This window comes from Acinonyx jubatus, chromosome A1, assembly GCF_027475565.1.
Source record: "Acinonyx jubatus isolate Ajub_Pintada_27869175 chromosome A1, VMU_Ajub_asm_v1.0, whole genome shotgun sequence".
In the NCBI taxonomy this organism is placed as follows: Eukaryota; Metazoa; Chordata; class Mammalia; order Carnivora; family Felidae; genus Acinonyx; species Acinonyx jubatus.
This window is the reverse complement of record NC_069380.1, coordinates 137,967,238-137,985,788: the sequence shown is the minus strand read 5'-3', so window position 1 is coordinate 137,985,788 and position 18,551 is coordinate 137,967,238. Positions and strand designations below refer to the sequence as shown.

At 40.0% G+C, this 18,551-nt stretch overlaps 2 protein-coding genes across 2 annotated transcripts in view; one reads left to right on the top strand and one right to left on the bottom strand.

Annotated features, from left to right (window-relative positions):
• The window catches only part of HMGCR (3-hydroxy-3-methylglutaryl-CoA reductase), a 21,686-nt gene extending 14,441 nt beyond the window's left edge, over positions 1-7,245 (bottom strand). Inside the window, exons 1-4 of the mRNA XM_015072120.3 lie at positions 7,069-7,245; positions 2,000-2,187; positions 1,415-1,526; positions 1,051-1,138 (exon numbers count right to left, since the gene is read on the bottom strand). Of these exons, the coding sequence (XP_014927606.1) occupies positions 1,051-1,138; positions 1,415-1,526; positions 2,000-2,164 (365 nt within the window). The 5' untranslated portion in view covers positions 2,165-2,187; positions 7,069-7,245. The remainder of the gene's footprint in view (positions 1-1,050; positions 1,139-1,414; positions 1,527-1,999; positions 2,188-7,068) is intronic.
• LOC128315334 (serine/arginine repetitive matrix protein 1-like) lies at positions 4,895-18,551 on the top strand. The gene is made up of 4 exons (XM_053221671.1): positions 4,895-5,073; positions 6,731-7,415; positions 8,750-8,915; positions 14,294-18,551. The coding sequence occupies exons 1-3, from the start codon at positions 4,895-4,897 to the stop codon at positions 8,903-8,905; spliced, it is 1,020 nt and encodes a 339-aa protein (XP_053077646.1). The 3' UTR covers positions 8,906-8,915; positions 14,294-18,551.

The following is an 18,551-nucleotide window of genomic DNA, read 5'->3' as shown; positions in this document are numbered from 1 at the left end:
TGCCCCATACACTGTATGATTCTTTAGTATAGGTACCTTTTTGTAGTCCGTAAGGTATACCTTATACTCACTCCCCTGTGACATCCTCAAAGCTAAACATACTCACTGCTCAAAAATATTTGTTAAAACTATTTGTAACGTTGAGGTGCCTGGGTGGCTCATTTGGTTAAGCATCCAAGTCTTGCTTTCTGCTCAGGTCATGATCTCTCAGTTTGTGGGATCAAACCTCACATCAGGCTCTGTGCTGACAGCACATAGCCTGCTTGGGATTCTCTCTCCTTCTCTCTCTGTCTCCCCACCCCCCATCTCTCTCAAAATAAATAAACAAACAAAATTAAAAACTATTTGTAAAGTTAAAAATGTCAATATATTTTCATAGAAACACCTTTTGATAATTTTATAGCAAAATAACATCCTAGGTAAAAAATGTTTCCTTGAATTCATATGGGGAAAAGAAGTGAAATGCATGTAATTTCTTTTACTTGGTCACTACTTGTGGGAGGATAAACTTAACAAGCTTTCTGGAGAGAAAGTTGGCAATAACAGCACTCAAAAGCCCTAAAAATTTACACAGCCACTGTCTCACACCTAGGAATATATTCTGAAAATAAATATGAACACAAATCTATCCACAAAGACATTCACCATAGTGTTATTAATAGAGGAAATTAAATAAACTAAGAATCGAATCCTAGAGGGTTTAGTAAATGACCTACAATATATTCACATAGGGGGATACGAGAAACTCCTCAGAAATAATTTAGTTTAGCACTAAGGGCAAGCAAAGATGTTGATAAACTATCATTAGGCATAAAGAAGTTACAAAGCAATATATACAGTGTGATCTCAGAATTTTTCTTTAAGTGTAAAAACAGGTAGGAAAGGATAAATACCAAAAGGTGTTATCATTAGCTAAATGACTACATGAAAATTTTCCCCATATTTTCTATAAATTTTTGAAAATGTATATAATACTTTATAACTTGGAGAAGAAAAATTGTTAACATTGTTTCTTGGAAAAAAAAGTATATTTATGCTTTAAATACTTACTTCAAGCCTGTCAATTCTTTATCCAAGAAATGAATGACAACCGTACTGAATACAAAACTTGAGAAAATCGTGAAGAGGCCAGCAATACCTAAAATGACAAAACTCAAACTGAGAAAAAAATCATCCTTTATTATAAAAATAACATAATCCCATACAATATTCTGAAAGAAATATTATATTCTCCAGATTATTAAGATCTCAACTATCAGAATATTTATTCCCAATAAGGAAACCACTGAATTTATGCGGCAGCACTTTAAGCAATATACAGGTTTCCATATACAGGATTTGAACAAAAATATGTATTTCTATAGCAAAACAAAAATTTGATAGCACAAAGAAGCTGAATGTATAAAATGATTACCCAAAATATATTTTGATCCAAGTTGACGTAAATTCTGGAACTGGAAGTAAATATACAGGATTGCTATGCATCGTGTTATCGTCAGAATTATGATGTCACTGCTTAAAACATCCTGTTGGAAGACACAAGAAAAAAAAATCCCAACAGTTTTACTTTTTAAAAGAAGCAACGATATGTAAGAATTTTTATTTTGTATGCATCATTCGTTTATATATTTGTCACAATAATATAAATACAGGCACAATACAAGTCAAATAAAAAATATTAAATATGTATATCAAAAATTAAATACAGTTTTTCAACAATCCACTGTTTAAAGCCCATCATTTTTCTCCGTTAATCACTTTAAGCTATTATTTTCTCAAGTAAAGTCAATTACACTCATTTTATGCAGAAAAGGCATGAAGAAAGGTTATTTCCAGTGTGTTTCCAAACACTGTAAGTAAATGCAAATTTGAGATAAGTTCATGAACACTAAGATAAAAATTTTACTTGGAACTTTTTTGATTATATGATCTCTTAAGAGGAAATGCTCTTTAGAAACTGAAAGTGTAATTTAGTCAGTATCAAATTACTTTCACAAACCTCTTCAAACTTGGGACACTCATAATTCCAACCACAGATCTTATCGTTACCAGTAAACATGTTCATGGACATCATACAGATGGTCAGTGTCACCGTCCCCACTATGACTTCCCAGGGATGGGAGGCCACAAAAAGGCCATGCATTCGGAAAAGTCTTGACAACATTGTAGCTACAGAATCCTCGGATCCTGGAAGGAATATCAAGTGTGAACACTTAGTACACATTTCACTGTATTTTTAGGAAAAGAAGATTCTGCATTGTAAACTCTGCTTTTGTAGGCACACTGTCTTATACATATGAATAATACTATTTGATAGTGTTCCTTATTAATGCTGGAAAATAATTATAAAATTAAAATGAGGACTTTGATATTACTTTTTTACTCATAACACTTAAAGATTCTTCTATTAGCAACCAACTTAAAAACAGCTATTTCTTATAATTTGTAGAATTCAAGCTTTTATGAGGAAACCAAATAAATATCTCAGGCCACAATATTATCTGAGCTAAGGAGGAGAGCAAGGAGACAGAAAAAAAAAAGTAAAAAACAACTGTTCACATTCATTTTCTAATTTCCCTGACATAAAATGCGCATTAGCACCCTCTTCATTCTCCGTATTCCAATTACACAAGAGGCAAATACCAATCTACTTGTTGCCTGTCCTCGAAGGCAGAGAACCATTACAGTCTTCCATTCCATTCAAAACATGGCATACTGTTAGTGGCAAAAATGATGTTTAATAAAACTTCCTACTGTTGCTGTCACCAGAAAAAGTCTTTTTTCCATTTTTACAGCCAATAAAATGCTAGAACAGTAACAGAAGAAGAGGATGGCTGGCCAAAGTAGATGTCTGTAACATTCAAAAATTCCCAATAGAACATACAGGTAATTCTGATCTAACGAATACCATGACTAAACTTCCCCATGCTTGCTGGCCAACTCTGTTCATTCCGATACTGTGATTTTTAAAAAATCTGATAGTCACTGGTCTCCAATACAGGAACTTGTAAAACGTCTTAGACTAAAATTAATGCTTACAATAAAGCGTAGTTCATTACCCATAAAAATCTATTTCAAATTAAGATTTTTAAAGTAAGGCTACTGGTTGACACACTAGCCAAGAATTCAAAGGAATCTCATGTTTACAGTAACAGCTAAGAAAATGACTCATTTATTGAAGACAGTAAATTAAACGGCAACAAATGAAGAAGAAGAAAGTTAAATATGCTACCTTAAGGACTAAGGGACAGAAAATAAGAGTAGTTTTCAGGAACCAAAGTAATTACTGAATGTCATCTCCCACTGTGTCACTCTATATTCTCTCCATTTCAGCTGCTCCAGCCACCAGCTGGGCAGCTGGCTTTCTGACTGCAGGCAACCACCTTTCATTGGATCAATTAAATCATGAAATCAGTTTTGCGAATCAGAACAAACATTTTTTAATAAAATAGAAAAAACAGCTGTAGGTAAACATGTAGCATGGGTTAGGTATTATCTCTTAAAAGTTTAGGGTTCATGAAACTATACATATAGGAGTGTGTGTAGTGGCTTCCCATGTCTTCCTGAGGGTCTCAATTTTAAAAGGTTGGCAGTCACTAAGATCTACAAATGCGACATGCATCTGCCTGCGTTTATTCATGCTTTTTCAAACTTCCTCCCTGAGTCTTGTTCCGCATTTTATCCTCCAGCACCTTGCATCCACATACAGCGGTTGCTCAACAAATACCTGCTTAATTGAAAATAAACTCATAAACTAGAGTAGCATGCATTTTATTGACACATCTTGAAATAGACCTAAAAATGAACATAAGTCAACAAGGTACAGATATAACTGCCTACCTGCTAGCCCTCCCCCTCCCCCCCCCGCCACCCCAGTTAAGGGCTGAAGCAGAGAATTCTGGGAACATATGAAAGCGGAATGGAGTAGGAAAGAGAGGCTATAGTCTATACACTGCTTTTGAAAATGAACAATAACAAAAAGAGTTTCTATTAAATGAGCAGGGACTTGGACTTAAAGCACTGGAGAGTAATAATCACAGATTTGCATCCTACTTCATTACACCAAAAGCCTTCTAAGAGCCTAGATTTTCAGGACAGTTTTCTATCACATAACATCCTTCTAGCAAAAAACAAAAACTCTGCAAGCTGGTCTAAAGGATCAACAAGCATCAATGTTCCAGAAAATGAATCAACTAAAAATACATTTCAACACTACGTCAAAATAATTTCCAACACTCTCTCCCCGCCAAAACACTCTCAACTTAGATTATTCCGTAGTAAGTCAATGTATCCCTCACTATTAAAAAGTTAATTCTGTTGAATTAAAATCTGAGCTGCTAGCAGAAAACCACCCCAATTCGATCACAAATTGGTTTAGCATCATTAACCCACAGTTATATATTAGGTACATCATGTTGTCCTTAAAAAGATTTCATGGTAGCATTTTCAATACTGGGACATTTCTTTCCTAGGTAAAGTCATCTTTGCAACATTCAGGGAAAAAATTACACATGATCCTGTGAACCAGCCCCAAACACAGAGAATCTCACCTATTTGGAAATACAAACTCAGTAATCAAATGTACAAGGTGTGTCAAAAGTAACCATATAATTATACACCATCTCATTTCTCACGGGCATCCTCCCCATTTCCTGGTGATTATGCAAAGTAGTTAAATGCCACCTTCATCAGCAGTTGCAAGTGTCATAAGCAGGCTACAGGACAGCCCATGAGAATTCAATGGACACTATATAGGCCATGCAGCAACAAAAATAAGTTTTACTTAAAAAAAAAAAAAAAAACAGTTAAATAGGCAATGTATACCTTGCCTATGCACAATGAAGTATTCCCCAAACATTTCAGATTCTTCAAAAGAAGAGATCATTTAAATTCAATGGAATCATCAAACTCCAATCCAATGCACCACAGAAACCACCTACCACCGCCAACTGCAGAAAAGGATGCTTTGGCCTCTGACTCTAATTCTTTCCTCCCACCCTGCACTCCTCCTGTGCCACACATTCCAGCATCTGATTATACATCATCTTACACGGCTCTCAAAGTAACTGCTGTGTACATTCTGACTCTTTGAAGGCAAGAACCATGTCTTATACTGAGTCATTTTTAGTTCCAAAAGGATTTAGCATTCTGTGGCTCAAACTAGTATTCTAGTAAATAAATAAATATATACATACATATATATACATATACATATGTATACATACACATATATACATATACATATATATATATATATATATATATATATATATATATATAGTACTGGAAATCAGGAAACCAGGATTCTACATTCAACTCTCTTACATGCTTTTATGAGTCACATCTCTATTCAGTTACTAAGCTAGAGCTCCAAAGTTGTTTAACAAACACAAGTATTATGTGGAGCCATCTGAAACTGCTACTTGTGTAGGTTTAAAAAAAAGTCACATTTCAAATATCTGCAATTTTATATGGGTCAAACCTAAATAGATACTGATACACATGTAGTTATCCATCCACTGTTTAAAAAGGAGATCATACAAGAACAAAAAGAGGGTGTGCACACACACACTTCATCATGAAATGCTCACGCCACACCCAAGTTTTCATATATTAATGATTAATCTTTGCACAGTTTCTTAACCTTCATGTTACTAAATTCCATTTGTACTTACTGCCAAGTTCATCACAAATCCTAGAAAAACACAACAAAGCGGGACCTCAAAAAACAGTCGATCCCAAAGTACACTACAGGCTTTTGCTAGATTACCTCTAAATCAGAAAACGACTTTCATTGCATGAAAAGTAAAATATACTCACACGCAAAAAATACATCCTCCATATTGAGATGCTGAAATTATGCATGATTATTTAGTACGGCCCAGAAAAAAATGTTTCCTATAACTTTTCACGACGAAGTCCAAGGTGGCATGTCCTCAACCAAGCCATGAAATATTTCAAATGACCATTTAAGATGGAGTACATCAGCCATCTCTCACCGCAGAAATTGCCTATTCTATATTGAAACCTATATTCCTAATCCAAACCAAATAATTCCAGAAAATCTACAAGGTTTGGACTCAATTACATGAGCACCAAGGAGACTCAACCCCCTTACGAAAAAGAAAAATGAGGAGGGAGGGGGGAAAGGTGAATAGAAAAAGAAGAATCCTTGGGGCGCCTGGGTGGCTGAGTCGGTTAAGCTTCCAACCCTTGGTTTCCACTCAGGTCATGATCTCACGGTTCGTTAATTCCAGACCCACATCGGGCTCTGCGCTGACAGGGCAAAGACTGGGGGATTCTCTCTCCCCGCTCTCTCTCTCCCTCTGCCCCTACCCCACTCGCACTCTCTCTCCTTCAAAATAAACCTTTTAAGTCCTTGGGCAAATCCCTACATTGGGCTCCGTATTCTCTCAACTCGTGGCTCCTGTAAATGACCAGACACATCTCTACAGATGCACGGTTCTTCCATGGCTCTGTGTCAGCAGCATTTACAGAAATCTTTCCCAGCACTTTAAAGAAAGGTGCTGACGAACAGCAGCGCCTGGGCGTGAACGCCTGCACCAGATAGTCCTTCTCGAGGCCTCTCCGCGAGCTGCCGGCGGGACACATCACACACACTCACTCCCAGCATTTCTTGGATCGAGGGGCTTCCGGGGTCACCCGACCTGGCACCCTTTCCGCCCGGATGATAGTGACTGCGTAGCCCACACCGACTACTTCGGACTAGGCTGGCAAACGCGGCTACGCCCCGCCAGACCACCGATGGTAACGGCAGCCACGAAGAAGCCAGCCCGCCGCCCGCCCCTCAGGCCCAGCCGGGCCCCAGACCCCGCCTGGCATCGGTGCGGCCGCCGCTCAGCCGCGCCTCAAGGGCGTCTCCTTACACCTCCCAGGGACCAGGCCCCCCGCACCCGCAAAGGCGCCACTGCAGCTCCCGCCAGGTCCGCAGCGGCTGCCGGTTGCCCCTTTCCAGGGCCAGGCGGAGCCCGAGAACCGCCATCAACACAGCCCTAATCCCGCTTCCCCGCCGCCCCCGCCCCACTTCGTGGCCACAGCCCGCCTCACCTCCCGATCTCACTAGAGGCCACCGAACCGGGGCGCCGGCGCTCCGTCTGTCTCCAGTCAAAGGAGACGCGAAGCGGAAGGAACCTTCGGCTTACGCACACTCGGAGCCGGCTGGGCCTGCGACCAATCAGAGAGGATCGTCCGATCGTCTAGCCAATCATCTGGGGGCTGCTGGGCCTCACGGCGCTACGTCACGAACGGTCGCCTTAACAACCTCCCACAGCTCTCACTGCTGCGGACAACAGGCACCGCACCATCTCTCACCATGGCTCGGCCAACCAATAGCTAGTCGAGTCCCAGAACTAGGGCCTGCCTATTGGCCCAAGAGCCCTGGGGGCGCAAGCATGGTAGGTGCTCAGGCGAAGGCGATAGGGGATCTGGCGGGTGGAGTGTCCTACGGGCAAGGACCTGACCTGTTGCCATCCCTGCTGTGAGAGTACTATAGGAAACACCAGTGAGAAGCAGAATTGGAGGGTGACAATGAACGCAGGGTCAGGTTGAGGCTAGAAAGCCCAATTACTTAGTGGATAGAGAGATGGAAGGAAGTGGAGATGAGGCTGAAAAAAGAGACGGTGGCAGCGAGATGCAGCCCAAACCTCAAGCTGACCCATATTGGAAATCTAAAAACAGCACCTTCCTGCGATTTACCCATCTGTGTAAATAGCTCCAGTCACTGGGGTCCCTCCCTGCCCCTGCACAGTGCTTCTGTGTGGAGCGCTGGTCACACACCACTGTCAGTTCTGAAATATGCCTCAACTGTGTCTTCTGCATTCTCTCTGCCCTCCTCTCGCTGCAGGCCTTTATTATCTCTTAGATGAAATAGTGTAACTCCACTCTTAGGCACCTTTCGATCCTGTTATTCCATAGGACTGCCCCCCCTGGAGTTGCTCATTGTCTACTGGATTAAAGAACCTGACACCACAAATATGGTCCCACCCCACATTTGTTGTGTCTCTCTCCCCACTTACCTGTATCAACCCTACGTTTTAGTCAAGAGTAACTGGCCTTTTTTCGGTCACACTCGGTTGCTTTATACCTCTCTGCTTATGTTCTCTTTATTTAATCTGGATATACCTACCCATTTTAATTGTTGAAATCCTATCGTTTAAGGACCATTTCATATGCCACCTCCTTTCCTGATACCTTCAAGCACATGTCATTCCTCCCTACTTTGAACACTCATATTTCCATAATATTCTGTGACTTGTCTTATTATGTGGAAATTTCTTAGAAACAGGAATTATAATCCACTGAATTTTTAAAGTCCTATATTTAAAACACAGTCCCTGGAACATACTATACACTCAGTAGGAGCTTTAATAAACTATCATCTTGCTAAGTTTCCATAATCCTTGTAAAATAGGTATTATCTCCATTTACAAAAAAAAAAAAAAAAAAAAGTTAAGCAACTTACTGTAGACCACAGATAATAATTAGGAAAACTGGGATTGGAGCCCACATCTAAAGCTTATGCTTGTTCTTCTACACTCCACTGCTTCAGTATATGACCTTTATTCACATCTCTTTACCAAATATTTTTGGGTGGCCCATTATATGCAACATGCCATAGTTGGCATCTGAATCACAGTGACAAACATGACGGACATGGAGATTGCCTTTATGAACCTTATATCCCTTCACAGAATAGATGGTTATTAAATATTTATTGAATTAATTATAGTGGAAGGAAACCGTTTTCACAGTGAAGAAGACTGTAGTGAACCAAACAAGATTGAATTATTCTAAGTCTTATCAAAAGGAAGGAGAAGGAGAAAAGAAGAAAAAGAGGAAGAAGTGGAAGAGGAAGAAGAAAAAGCAGAAGGAGGAGAAGGAGTGAAGGAAGGAAGGTAAGAAGGATGGAAGGAAAGAAGGATGAAAGGAAGGAAGGAAAGGAGAGAGGGAGGAAAATCTGTAAGTACTGATAGCTGAGAAACTCACACTTTCAATGTCCCTAGAAGCCTAAAAGGTCAGATATTTCAGAATTAAAAGTTACAGATAATACAAATACTTACTAATGTAAAATCAAGGGAAGATTATGAAGCTGTTTTCACAAAAGGCTTTAGATCAAGATTTGGAAAGTTTTGTTCCCAAATTCTGCTTAATTGAGAATTCCAATGAATATATGGGTTCAAAAGCAAACAAAAAGCTAATTGTCTGGTTTTATGTACTTAAAACAACTTCTATATGGGTTCCAAAGTGTATTTCAAAAGAATCTTTTCTTGCACTTAACTCGTTATTTGTACTTAATGATAAATCACAAAATTTGGCATGGACACAAGAGAGAAGGCGAAAGTGGGAGATGGGGTCAAGGGAATCTATGTGCCTTCTTTTCTTGTGGGTATACTCTCAGAGCGAGGAGTTTATTAAAGTATAATTTTGGGGCACCTGGGTGGCTCAGTCGGTTAAGTGTCCAACTCCTGATCTTTGCTCAGGTCTTGATCTGAAGATCATGAGCTCAACCCCGCGTTGGGCTCCATGCTGGGCATGAAGCCTACTTAAACAAAAAAAAAAAATTAAAAACTAAAGTATAATTTTAACAGCCTCTTTTAAAGTAATGGATGGCCCATATTGCGATCTTGAACTCAAGACCCTGAAATCAAGACCTGAAACTGAGATTGAGAGTCAGACACTTAACCGACTGAGCCACCCAGGTGCCCTGGTACAAATTGCCATCTCAATCCATATTACCCTTAGCATTTATCTATGTAACTGTGTTAGACCTCCAAGCTTCACTTTTCCCTCTTTTTATTGTCATGGGTCATGCATTAAGTCAGAGAATTATAACAACAAAAATAAGAAGAAGAATAAGTACTTAAATAACTCTTTCTATGTACCAGACACTTTTCTAAGTGCTTTACTGATATTAACTCCTTTAATTCTCATAACAGTCCTATGAGAAAGGTGTGTAGAATCTGCGTTTCATGAGGGATGAAGCTACAGAAACAGAAAGATTAAGCACCTGGCTTAAGTTCATGCAGCTTGGAAGTGGTGGAGTTAGAATACGAAGTTTGAAATTTGGCTCCCAAGTGGATGCTCTAAACAACTCCACGGTGCTAGCTTTTGCACCAACATAATATGTACTGCTTTGTATTAGCACATGTTGTGATTGCCTAAGCTTCTGACACTCCATTGCAAAAAATATTTCATAATCTCAACGAAAAATCATCTTTATTTACTTATTTATTTCCCATTCACTGTTCTCAGCTGCATTCAAAGTTATATCTTCAAACCTCAGGCAGTTTTCTCTCTCTTACATACTCTTTTTTTTTTTTTTAATTTTAGGGATAGTGTTTTAACTAGTACCTTGCAAGTGATAATTGGCCACTTAACTTTGACAGATAATATGATTGATTATCTCTCCTGTCCAAGATGAAGAAATACTCAACACAAGGGTCTCTATGCTAGGCAAAGGGGTAGGCATCCAAGGTACAGAGTTCAATAAGAAAACAGACACAAACAGAACCTTTCCAGATAATAGAGTCAGTGTTCTGAGTAAAATATGCACAGGGTCCAGTGAGAAAGAGGTAGGGCATGGAGTTTGGATGCAATACATTCTGAACAAGGGAAGGAAATGGTTTGAAGAAAGGCTATTTCAGCTAAGTGAGAATAAGAATGGAGGTTGACATGGATCAGGAGCAGAAAGTTTAATTAAGCAGAGATTTTTTTTTAATGTTTATTTATATTTGAGAGAGAGAGAGAGAGACAGAGCACGAGCAGGCGAGAGGCAGAGAGAGAGGGAGACACAGAATCTGAAGCAGGCTCCGGGCTCCAAGTTGTCAGCACAGAGCCCCATGGAGGACTCGAACTCTTGAACCACAAAATCATGACCTGAGCTGAAGTCAGATGCTTAACTGACTGAGCCACCCAGGTGCCCCTACTTAAGCAGAAACATTAAAGTACTGTGGAATATGAGAGATTTAAAAGGTGGGGCAGTCATGAGCAGGTTGGCAGAAAATCCCAAGTTTCTGTCACCCAAGGTGACATCTCACAGGGGCTAAAAGTCTCAGCTACTTCTCTTCTTTTGCTACTTTTGTTCAGCAGCAAAACTTAAAATTCTGCTTCTTGTTCATGCCTAAAACTTCCTAGAGCTGCACCCCACAGCAGGAGCCTCTCTTGCAGTCCCGAACAAAGATCTCCACAGGAAAGGGTGCACACAATTCGACATGTCTTCTGCCCACCGAGCCTGTTTTCACTGTTTAACTGTGTTTTTGTTTGTTTTCTTCTTCACAGTTCCCCCATTCCTCTTCTTAGGCTCCCCCCCTCCGCCCCCAGCTTTGCAGAATCTGTTGGGAGTAGGTATGAACTGTATTGGAATAATTTTTTTTTCTTTTAAAGGAATTTACTCTCCTCAGGAAAAAAGAATCCTCACACAATGTAGAAACAGCCTATCTATAGTCAGAGTGAGCGTCGTGTATCCCTGAGATTCTTAGGGATTCTTGGCTAAGGTGGCTGGTTCACAAGTCAATGAAAGACCAAGAAAGGAGGTGAAATGAAGGAGGGAAGGAAGAACGAATTTTGACTGAAATATGAGCACTATTTTTTCTCCCTCATTAACAAACCTGGTCCTGGTCTCAGTTGATAAGAGTGGAATGTGCTGTTGATGACAAAGGCTGTATCCAATTCACTTGTCATGTCCCAACATCTTTCTCCTGTTTACCTTCATCTTTCCAATGCCATCTTCTCCTTCCAGCTTTGTATGGCTCCCAGTTGAGAGACAGCAGAAGATTGTAAGAGTGAGGGGGAAAGAGGAAGAGCTTGCAAGGATGTAGATAAGATCACATGAGGCAAGTGTGAAACAAAACAAAGAAGGATAATGGCCCAAACAGGCCCACCTCAGCTTTTCTGAGCAACCCCATAAATTGCCAAAGAGCAAATTGCCCAGGGCTACACACCTGTAATAAATTTGGTTACGAGTAACAGAGAACTTAAACTAAAATATTTAACAACTATTTAAAAATATCGGTTTAGGGGCGCCAGCGTGGCGCAGTCGGTTAAGCGTCCGACTTCAGCCAGGTCACGATCTCGCGGTCTGTGAGTTCGAGCCCCGAGTCAGGCTCTGGGCTGATGGCTCAGAACCTGGAGCCTGTTTCCGATTCTGTGTCTCCCTCTCTCTCTGCCCCTCCCCCGTTCATGCTCTGTCTCTCTCTGTCCCAAAAATAAATAAACGTTGAAAAAAAAAATATCGGTTTAAACAAAATAAACATCCCTTTCTTTCTTGGGTAAAGGAAACTGAAGATAAGTAGCCTAGGATTAGCATGGCAGCCCAGGATGCTTCCAAGGACCCTTCTATCTGTCTGCTCCACCCTCCTCAGCATGTCTTCCACCCTCACAGTCACTTTGAAGTCCAAGAAAGCAGCTAGAGCTCCAGCCTTCATATCTGCATTTTCATCACTCTGGAAGGAGCAGAATAAAAAACAAGAGGGCAAAAAAGAGCCCTTCCCAACTGAGTCAGCTCTCTTTTCACAGTTTTTATCTCAATGACCAGAATGCTTTATCTAGCAACAAAGGAGTTGGGGAATAGAATCCTCATTTTCAGCAGCAACGTGCCCAGCTCAAACCTGAAGAAAGGCTCCCACTTCTGTCTTTCTTGTTGTCCCCATACAGGGTGAGCGCACAATGAGGGTCCGATACAGTTCCTGACCACTTAACTCAAAAACAGGAAACAATTTTTACTATCAAGAATATGGGGGCAAAGGAAAGGACATAAACCTAAAATCAAAGATGTTTTATAAACATGAGCTTAAAATGTCGATGGAACTCTCGTTAACACATAGAGTTGACTTTTAGCTAAATCCACCAGAAAGGAATACTGCTACAAATGGTCCAGTGTAAAGAAGCAATCTGGTAAACTAGCCAAGTGGGCTCTCTTTTTAAAGTAAAGGGCCTTGGACACTTAGGTGGCTCAGTCAGTTAAGCATTGGACTCATGATCTCTGCTGGGGCCATGATCTCACAGTTCCTGGGATGAGGCCGATGCTCCCTCAGGCTCAACAGCGGCGCCTGCTTGGGATTCTCTCTCTCTGCCCCTCCCCTGCTCGCGTACACGTGCTCTCATGCTCTCTTGCGCGCATGCTCCCTCTGTCTCTCTCTCTCAAAATAACTAAACAAAAAGAAAAAAAAGAATAAAGGGTCTCAATGGTCTTATTCATTGCTCTCTCTTCAGCACCTGTGACACCTAAATGAATGAATGCGATACAGCATTTTTCTAAACAGTTAGTTGTCTTGATTTTCTCATTATCCAGACCCCCTGCTTTTTCCTGTGCATTTTTAAATACCTAGCAGGTTCTCTATGCTATTTTAACTCTGTACGACAATAGCTGTCTCCCCCTTGGAAATTTCTTCTGCCTGTGAATCCTGCCTCCCTGAGAAGGTTTCCAGCACTTTCTGCATGTCTCCCCTGGACTGAACTAAAGCTACAGTTAGTAACGCTTCCAAAACTCATGACTTCGAGGTCCAGTGAACACTGATAAATCTTGCAGTCTTGGCTCATACCTAAAATCTTACTTTTTTCTTCCCATTTTGCACTTTCTAGGCTTTGGGTAATTTGTGCTACTTCAGTGACAGCATGTTATGAGAACATTCTTGGTAAAATCTCTCTAGCTGGGTCTGACATGTTGAAAGCTAATTTTTTCCTTCTCATGGAAAGTGAATAGGATTACTACTGCCCACCATTCTCAAGACAGACACTGCCAAGGCTTCTGTGCTTCTTTCAGAAAAATAGGCCACTCATCTTCCCCAAGGGAAAACGTAATACACCTGCAAATATTCTCTTCAGTGCCTCTTTTAGAACTACTACTTTCTTGTTCTTTTGAAATATATGTCACTAGAAATAACTCTAGGAAGAAATCTGACCCATGAACACCAATAAAAGTTATTGAAAGAAAATTATAATTGATGTCACTATGGATTAATAATTTTGCCCTCAGGATGGTAATGAAGGCAGTCAGGACAATCTTTTTCCTTTCCTGGCCCTTTATGGAGAGAGTTTTTCTGGAAACTCTACCGGTGCTTGGTTTCCAATGGTGGACAAAGCCCTATGTCTCTATCTCATTCCTCTGCAAGGGAAACATCTTTCTTTTGGAATCTAGTACTGGTTGGGCCACCAGATAATCCCAATTGTATTAAAGAGTTCAAAGCACTGGTGGCCATACCTGGCCATTGCGTGACATTGTGTTTCATGGGGAATAAAGTGATAATGAAGCTGTTCAACTGGTCTCTGTCTTTAGGCGACCTTCTCGCTCCAACAAAAAGAAAAAGAGGGAAGAATGTTGTGGTACGGAGAAAGAAGGCCTCCTGATTCCAGCAGGCCTTAGGTGAAGTGAAGTGCTCCTTCCCGCTTTTCCACTTCCTCCTGATCCGCTTTCTCAGGCAGGCCCAGTGGAGTCTGAAACTTCAACCTGCCTCTTCGTTGATCCTATTCCTTTTTTTTACCAGAGAAAAGTAGTAGGACTTTCTTGCTTTGGGTTCCTGAAGGCAAAGACTGAGTCAAAAACTGAGGTGAAACAGCTTATTTGGGGATGATCCCAGAAAGTCAGAACAAAAATGCACAGTATAGTGGGAAAGAAGGAAAAGCCAATATCCAGCTAGTTGCCGTTGTGGACAAGTAGGGCTCAACCCTGCTGAGGAACCTCTGAAGAGCCCTGTAAAATGCACTTCTGAAGGATAGTGGGATGCAGTGGGACCATTCATTCACCAACTCCAGTCCTTCTTTGGTTTAGAAATGCCCTCTGGAGCATACTTCCAGCTGTATGTGTACAAGGAGTGATGTACTGAAGCTTTGGAAAAACCTTGAGGCAGAAAAGTTGAAAGACTTGACAGTGAGCTCTTGAAGAGAGAAGCTTTTAGCCTGCCAGGAATTGTCTCCCACACTTGCAGTCGAAGGTGGTACATGGCAGGAAGGAGATTCAGCAAGGAGTAACATGTCCTCTAGAAGGACTGCATTATGGGTTACCATGCCGGTCTTTCTGGTATTTTCATTCCTTTACCTTCCCATTGGGCCTCTTTTGATTGTTTCCCTAAGCTATTTTAGAAGATGGCCTGAAATTATTATAATTCCCTTCTCATGGTTAGGCAATAGTATTCCATTCATCAATCACATTCTAAAGGTGTCTTATTTTCTTATTCTGGTTATCCTTGGACTCTGAGTAGGTCTGGTGTAGTTGTTGATGATTCTAACAGTGAAGCTCTGACTCTAATAAACACTGTTAAGCAGGAACTTGTATAGTCATATGAAATCAACAAACATTTCTTGCAGTAAATATTTCAAAGAAAGGACAAGAGAGCCGATGGGTAGTTAAATAGAAGTTCATGGAGCTTTTACACACAGATGCAATTACTCTGTTTCCAGTATCTAAAATCTCGTCTTTGCCAGACAGAGGAGTCATATTATCTGTGGGGGTTAGGTTCTAAAATCAGTGTAAAAATGGAATTCCAATAGGATGTTGGGACTTTCTTTTTTTAAACAGTATGGGGAGGGAAAATTTCAGAGTTAAAAATATTCTTGAATCTCTTTATATTTCATAGGATATTGTGTACATGTTTTGTTTTTATAGATTTGACAGAAATTCCTATGCACATGAGGTTTGAAACCTCTGACAATTGTAGAGTCTATCTAAAGATAGTTAATCATTTCCTACCTTTCTGCCCTTAAGACTGCAGTATTAAATCCTAAAATGAATGGGAGCTAGGTAGTGAATGCTACTATGTTCATGCTTGCCCACAGGGTTTCCCTAATTGGTATCACCCCACTATATGCTATTAGATTTGAGATGTGTTTGTTGTCATGAATATTTATCCATTATTGGTGATATTTTCTTCCAGTTGGTCATGTGTCATGCCTTTTGCATGGCAAAAAGGTCATGGCACAAACATTAAAGGCATTAAAGGCATTAAAAAAGGCAAAAACATTAAATGTTTTTGAATTTTATTTATTTATTTATTTTTGAGAGAGAGAGAGAGACTCTGAACAGGGAGGGCAGAGAGAGGGGGACAGAGGATCCTAAGTGGACTCTGGGCTGACAGCAGTGAGCCCAATGCAGGGCTCAAACTCACAAACTGTGAGCTGAAGTCAGACACTAAACTGGCTGAGAAACCCTAAAAAAATTTTTTTTTAATATATAATTTATTGTCAAGTTAGCTAACATACAGTGCATACAGTATGCTCTTGGCTTCGGGAGTAGATTCCTGTGATTCATCACTTACATACAACAGACAGTGCGCATCCTGACAAGTGCCCCCCTCAAGGCCCATCATCCATTTCCCTGGCCCCCACCACCCACTCCCTTCCACCTTCAGTTTGTTCTCTGTATTTAAAAGTCTCTTATGGTTTCCCTCCCTCTCTGTAACTATTTTTTTCTTTCCCTTCCCCCAGGTCTTCTCTTAAGTTTCTCAATTTCAACATATGAGTGAAAACATATATCTGTCTTTCCCTGACTGAATTATTTCACTTAGCATAATACACTCTAGTTTCATCCTCATCATTGCAAATGACAAGATTTCATTCTTTCTGATGGCCAAGTAATATTCCATTGTATGTATACACTACACCATTGTTATTTAACATAGTATTGGAAGTCCTAGTTTCAACAATCAGACACAATAAGAAATGAGAGGCATCCAAATCGGCAAGGAGGAAGTCAAAACCTCAAAGACTCCACCAAAATAATTGCTAGAACTGATACACGAATTCAGCAAAGTCGCAGGACATAAAATCAACGTACAGAAATGCGTTGCATTTCTATAGACCAATAATGAAGAAGCAGAAAGAGAAATCATAGAATCGATCCCATTTACGATTGCACCAAAAAACATAAGATACCTAGGAATAAATCTAACCAAAGAGGTAAAAGATCTATACTCTGAAAACTATAGAACACTTATGAAAGAAATTGAAGAGGATAGAAAGAAATGGAAAAATATTCCATGCTTATGGGTTGGAAAAACAAACATTGTTAAAATGTCCATACTACCCAAAGCAATCTACACATTAATGCAATCCCTATCAAAATACCACAAGCATTTTTCACAGAGCTAGAACAAACAATCCTAAAATTTGTATGGAACCACAAAAGACCCTGAATAGCCAAAGCAATTTTGAAAAAGAAAAACAAAGCTGGAGGCATCACGATTTCAGATTTCAAGCTTTGTTCCATTACAAAGCTGTAATCATCAAGACAGTATGGTACTGGCACAAAAATAGATACATAGTTCAATGGAACAGAATAGAAACCGAGCAATGGACCTACAACTATATGGTTCTATAGGCGATAATCTTCAATAAAGCAGGAAAGAATATCCAATGGAAAAAAAAAACCCAGTCTCTTCAACATAAATGCTATTGCAAAAACTAGACAGCAACCTGCAAAAGAATGAAACTGGACCACTTTCTTACACTATACACAAATATAAATTCAAAATGGATGAAAAACCTAAATGTGAGACAGGAAACCATCAAAATCCTAAAGAAGAACGTAGTCGGCAACCTCTTTGACCTCAACCATAGCAACTTCTTAACTAGACACATCTCTGGAGCCAAGGGAAACAAAAGCAAAATGAACTATTGTGACCTCATCAAGATAAAACTCTTGTGGACAGCAAAGGAAACAATCAAGAAAACTAAAAACAGGCTACGGAAGGTAAGAAGATATTTGCAAATAACGTATGTGATAATGGGTTAGTATCCAAAATCTATAAGGAACTTATCAGACTCAACACCCCCCACCAAAATAAATAAATAAATAATCCAGTGAAGAAATGGGCAGAAGATACGAATACACATTTTTTTTCCAAAGGACATCCAGACGACCAACAGACACATAAAAAGATGCTCAACATCACTCATCATTAGAGAAATACAAATCAAAACCACAATGAGATAACACCTCACATCTGTCAAAATAGCTGAAATTAACAGCTCAGAAACAACAGATGTTGGCAAGGATGTGTAAGGGGAAACATCTCACATGATTGGTGGGAATACAAACTGGTGCAGCCACTCTGGAAAACAGTACAAAAGTTCTTCAAAAAGTTAAAAGTAGAACTACCCTATGATCCAGTAATTGCACTACTAGGTATTTACCCAAAGGATGCAAAAATGCTGATTCGAAGGGGCACAAGCACCCTGATGTTTATAGCAGCACTATCAGCAATAGCCAAACTATGGAAAGAGCACAAATGTCCATTGACTGATGAATGGACAAACTATTAGAATTAATATATAAATTAATCAAGATCACTGACACAAGGATAATACTCTAAAAATCAATTATATTTTTGTGTTCAAGCTTCAAATAAATAAAAATTGGACTTAAAAACACAGTGTTGGAGTGCCTGGGTGTCTCAGCTGGTTTAAGTATCTGACTTCGGCTCAGATCATGAACTTACGGTTTGTGGGTTTGACCCCTGCATCAGTCTCTGTGCTGACAGTTCAGAGCCTGGAGCCTGCTTTGGACTTTGTGTCTCCCTCTCTCTCTGCCCCTCCACTGC

Excerpts from the sequence above, each read along its gene's own strand:
- LOC128315334 (XM_053221671.1), top strand. The coding sequence starts at position 4,895 with ATGGAATCATCAAACTCCAATCCAATGCACCACAGAAACCACCTACCA. Across the intron at positions 5,074-6,730 it reads GCTCTCAAAGTAACTGCTGT|GCTGGCAAACGCGGCTACGC; the intron begins GTACATTCTGAC and ends ACTTCGGACTAG. Across the intron at positions 7,416-8,749 it reads GCCCTGGGGGCGCAAGCATG|TGGAAGGAAACCGTTTTCAC; the intron begins GTAGGTGCTCAG and ends AATTAATTATAG.